Source organism: Aspergillus aculeatinus (assembly GCF_003184765.1).
Source record: "Aspergillus aculeatinus CBS 121060 unplaced genomic scaffold BO66scaffold_17, whole genome shotgun sequence".
Classification (NCBI taxonomy): domain Eukaryota; kingdom Fungi; phylum Ascomycota; class Eurotiomycetes; order Eurotiales; family Aspergillaceae; genus Aspergillus; species Aspergillus aculeatinus.
Window position 1 is genome coordinate 418043 of NW_020291486.1, and position 5359 is coordinate 423401.

The window sequence follows — 5359 nt, forward strand, 5'->3', positions numbered from 1 at the left end:
GGCTGAGACTCCTGGACGTGTTATTCGGTACGTGACGACAGGGGTCAGCCTGGAGGGGTCCAATCACATCGCTGCCTGCGTCGAGATGTCAAAGCAATCGCGAAAATCCACTTGTAGGGCTGCAGGAGGCTGGACGTGTTGGTTGGGACGCGCTGGGAGGGCTGCACGTGGCCTTTGATTATCTTGTGTTATCTGATGTTTGGCTCAGTCGGGCTGTGGGTTCGAGGGGACTCGGGAGTGCGCGCATTTGCGGTCCGGGCGAAATGCCAGCAGGCGTTGTTGTGGTAATGAGTCAAGCACAAACAGGTGGTAATCACGGCTTCCAGCCGGAATAACGAAGCCACGTACAAGGCTCGAGTTCCAGCAGCTTATCCTTGGATGTATCGCTTGACTTCCTCAGCTAGTTCTCTCGAGGTTTACCCTACAACGGGAGTAGACTTTGATCCTTGAAAGGCATATAAATGACCCAGCACCCAAAGCGAAATGTTCCGGATAAAAATAAAAATAAAAACCACACAAGATAATGTTCCCCAAGGACAAATGTCTGACTGGTCAAGCCGAATTGTCGGCGTCAATCAAGCAAGATCTCGAAGACGGCCCGGGATCATTCCCGGAGCACAAACTTAAGTACCCGACCTAACTTGCTCCCAATGTAAAGTACCCTTCCACGCGAAGCCCAGACCCCCCGGTACTCCGGCGGCAGCCATAGACGTCTCCGTGTACCGGTAACTATCCAATTATCACGCACAGCCAGGAAGGCGCACTCGACTGTGGCTGGCGCCGAAGAATCGTCCTGGCCTGAAGCTGAAGCACCCGAGAGCGGGAAGGCCCCTCGCTCGGTCAACACATAACGTTCATCCTCGGACAACCGAAGCAGTTGGGTCGGACCGGGGGCCTTGATAGTCTGCAGATTTTCCTCAGTAGCAACGTCCCAGAGAGTGATCTCGTTGGTGGTCTCAGAACTACTGAGTATATACCGACCATCGCGTGAGCAAGCCAGCGCGCGGACTGGATCCCGAGAGGAGGTCACAATAAAACCACGGGATCCGTAGCGCGGGACAGTGATGTCCGTTATGGAAATATAGGACTTAATGTCACGTGTAGCGTGTGCAAGCAATCGACCGTCCGCCGAGTAACATATCGACGTTATGTCTCCCGAGCTATCCCACAGCCGGCGTACAACGATTTTATCAGCCATGCTCCAAATGTCGACTCCCTGGTCACTAGCACAGGCTATATATTGACTGTCCGGTGAAATGCAGAGACACCTCGTCGGGGAGGGCACGTCAATCGGCAACGTGTCCAGCATGGTATCCGCGCCGCTGCTCTCCACCTGCCAAAGGTGGATCTCCTTCTCATTGGAACTGTAAGCCAGTCTCTGTCCATCCGGGGAAAGCGCAACGTTCGTCACTTGGCGAAGGTTGCGAATCCCGGATCCCCGCCAAGAAGGGTCCAGGTCTATTCTTTCGAGGTCCCAGACCTGGACAATACCATTCCTAAACCCACACGCAAACCGGCAACTATCATGTGAGAAAGCGACGATACAACAATCCCCGATAAGTGTCTCAATAACCTTAGGCCGCAGATCCACATTTTGCTCATTCAGGTCCCAGAGCTGAATTGAAGTAGCGGACCAAGCCGCCACCCACCGGTCATCCTGTGACAATTGGAGTCCGTCGAAGGCCGCTAGATGGGGTCTCAGTCTCTGAATGACCATGCCTTGATTCATCGTGATGGTGTCCAGATCTAGAAGCTCGATCACTTGGCCTTTTTGAGCAGAGTATGCTACTCGCTTGCTGAGCGGCGCAAAAGCCATAAGCCCTTCGTCTGACTTCCCCTTCCATATCGGAATGATTGCACTGCGAGAATACGAACCATCATCGCCTTTGTTGCAAATCTTCGTATGAGTTCCTATAGACCACATGAGCTGTTGGTCGTTATTTGTGAACCCGATGGCCTCAACGGCTTCCTGCTCGACAACATTAAGCATGGGCGGGCCTCCAGGCTTGGTCAAATCCCAGACTTTGATCTCGCGGAATAGTGTGGCCGTGGCGACCATCTGGCTATTGCAAGAAAATCCCATGACTCTGATTGTCGAGCCGGGCGATACATAATCGGTGTCCCCAGTTTCCTCTAAGCTGTGTGGACCTGATCTGGGCAACCGCACCATTGGCTTCTCACTGTCAGATACACGCCATATCTGGACTTCGCCATCAAGCGTGGCGCAGGCTACCAAGCTACCATCCGGTGAAAGGGTAGATACATCGATCCAGAGGTTTGGAGAATCGAAGCAAGTCTGCACTCGCTGTGATCCCGTCCCCTCAGTATTCCAGACATTGGCACTTGTACCTTCGCAGCTAAAGGCTAGCAAGCAATCATCTGGCCCGAAAGCAAGGGAGCGAACTGGACAAGGGCCTTGAGATGTCTGCAGCTGCGCGCCCCAGTTCATTTTGGCCTGTGGTAGCACGGCAAAATCATTCGGCACTTTGCTCTCAAACATTTTCCGTATGAGGGAGATTTGCGGCGTAAACATGATCGCGGACGAGTACACTTGAAGAGGACTTAGACTGATTGGTTCCATCGCTCTCCTCACGAATTGGACTGCATCCAGAAGAAGCCTAGCAAGAGGAGTCTCTGATGTTTTCTAAAATGAGCCATCAGCATCAGACGTTTCAGCCGTCTCGGGTCGGGCAGAAGGTCTCGAATCACTCACACCTACCAGGTTTTGCGCGCTCCTGAGCTGCATCAAAACCTCAGATGTCAGACCAAGGATGCTCATTACTTCCAACCAATGCAAAAGATGTTCTTGAAAGAATGAGTACATGTCTCCTTGACCACCAGGTTCCTCTCCATCTAATAAGTGTTTTAACCAGTACCGACAGGCATATTTGAGCACAGGCCTGATTGACCCTGTAATGTCACTGATCTCGCTTTGTAGAATTCCGTCGTTTTCAAGATTGCAGATATTCCGGCGAAGGCCAATTTTCTTGTCACACATGACACGCAGGCATTGTTTTGCCAAATCTTGATTCCTCGCGACCGTGCTGATCTTAAAAGGGTTGTCATCGAACGTGCCATGATCTACCAGGAAGTCCGGGAAGGATTGGTGCAGAGGTTCTATTGGGGCATCGGCTTCATTCCCGTCCGGTATGATGAGCACGGATCGGAGGAATTTGAGTCTCAAGTGCACGTCATCTTCCTCCATGTCAAGCAGCAGAGCTAAGGAAGTCGCTGGAAGAGGGTCGTAAAGGGTGATGACTGAGCCAACAATATACCGGAACTCCGTGAGAATCTGCTGTCTGTCAACGTCCCTGGTATCAATGATCATTTGCTCTAAGATTGTCCGATATGTCTCGACGAGCTGATCGCCAAAATGCCGGTGCTGGAGAATCACGCTTGTGCGCTCTACGGGGCTGAATCTTTCATCGTCAATGAATAGGCATATGGTTGAAGCGACAATAAACAGCGGGCTTGCACGTTGGGCCACCTCCTTGATGGTCCTCTCTTCAGGCCAAGCCGGAGGAGAAGGGTGATTGGCAGCGATATCGTTGAGTCTAGCATCCAGAAAGGCGGCGATATCACGCTCCACGCCCTTGGCTTTATGAAGGGATACTTCTCGACACTGTTCTGCTCCAAGCTGCTGAAAGCCCTCGCAGACCTTCGGCTCAGGTCTCCCTGTGATGAAGAATCGTAGATCGAGTGCTCCAACACCTCGTACTTTGACTAGATTCCTCAAAAGCTGTCTGATGTCTCTCTTGTCTCTACACTGATCCATGGCATCAATAATGAAGATCAGGATTTGACGTTGATCCACTGGCAGCTTCTTTAGCGGCTCCAGGAGTACGCAGTCGATCTGCTCTTCAAGCGTCTTGGTAAATATGATAGAGTCCTTTTCAAGTACCGCTTGGATTTCAACTTTCAGTGTTGGTAGCAGGGTTGTTAGCTGATATAAAATTGTCGGCACGAACCGCTTAGGTGAGGCACACTCCGTCCGGCGCCCGTCGAAAAAGAAACTAGCCCCTAGGATGCCTCGCGCAGTAAATAACTTAGCGAGGGTGCGAGAAATTGTGGACTTTCCAGTGCCCGCCATGCCGTTCAGCCAGAAGAATTGCTCTCCCTCGGGATCATCCACCCAGCTTACAATCTTCTCCAACATTTCGATTCTTGTGCCTTCAAGACATAATGCTTCATACTGGTTCTCAAAAGAGCCATTGATAGCCTCTGCGGCAACCGGCAACTTCGAAAGTTGAAAAGCTTGGTAGACCTTCTGGATCTGTGCTGCGTTGCTTTCAATGCCAGCAAGCAATGCCTCCGCCTGTTCGCCCAGACGAAGATTCTGGTCAATATTGACCCAACTGTTGATGGCCTGATCTTCCTTTTCAATACTCGTTCGAAGGAGCAACAGCCGGTGACTGGCAATTTCGGGAACCGAAACACTGGTCCAAATCCTCTCCCCAAGGCTAAGTTGTCGAACACGATCCATCTCGATGACATATCGAAGGATACTGGCGTACAGGTAAATAACGCTCCCTTCCATCCCTTTGCTGGTATACACATGGCTTGCCCGCGAAAGCTTCTCCACAACAGTATAGCGAGCGAGTATCGCGGACAGAAATTCCGCGGATTCAAACAAGGCGTCCTGAAGTGCGATATCGTTTTGGGCCATCTGTTTACACACTATGGGTCAGTATTGACTTGACTGGGGATAGTATGCCCGGACCTTGAGCCCCAGTGACACTATTGCCCAGGCGGCAGATGCATGTCCTGTGGGATCAGCGGCAACAATGCCACTAATAGCATCCCGCACTGAGATAGCAGAGTTCAAGATGCACTTGGCACCCCTTCTGATTCGATGCTCATCGTCTCTCAGTTTTCGAATCTGGAACTGCGTCTCAACCACATGAACAGTGTCTTGCAGCACTGCCGCGAGACTTGTATCATCGGGCCCATCGTGAACCGATCTCAGCTGTGACTGCTCATTCTGATCAAGCGACCGAAAAGCGATTTCCCAGAAGTCCTCAGCAAAGGCAATAGAAGCACGCTCAGCCTCCCGGGTTTGAACGATGGGAGAATTATCTGGACAGTTGGTTTGATTCAAGGACTGCTCGGGTGCGTCAACGGGGTTCTTTGAGGCAACTGTCTTCTGCTTCCTCGAACGCCAGCGCTCGATCAGCCAACAGTTCTTTCCTTTCCGGGAAGACATCCAGTAGTGTCGAAGGCAAGAATATTCTGATTCTGCCGCATCACTGACTCCGGATAATGGAGGCGCGGGGTGGAGGCTGAACGGGGCCTTCTTAACTCTCTGCTGAGACTGCGTGAATTGCTTTTTGGGAGGCTCTTATCCTACCTTTGAGCTCAG

At 51.6% G+C, this 5359-nt stretch overlaps 1 protein-coding gene across 1 annotated transcript; it reads right to left on the reverse strand.

Moving 5' to 3' along the window:
* Window positions 1-1087: 1087 nt before the first annotated feature.
* On the reverse strand, window positions 1088-5020 carry BO66DRAFT_298286 (WD40 repeat domain-containing protein; the record flags this gene model as incomplete). The annotated part of the gene is made up of 4 exons (XM_025643206.1): window positions 1088-1705; window positions 2303-2644; window positions 2714-4666; window positions 4721-5020. Coding segments are annotated over 4 exons (3213 nt in total), but the record flags the coding sequence as incomplete, so codon positions are not given.
* Between the last annotated feature and the right edge of the window lie 339 nt (window positions 5021-5359).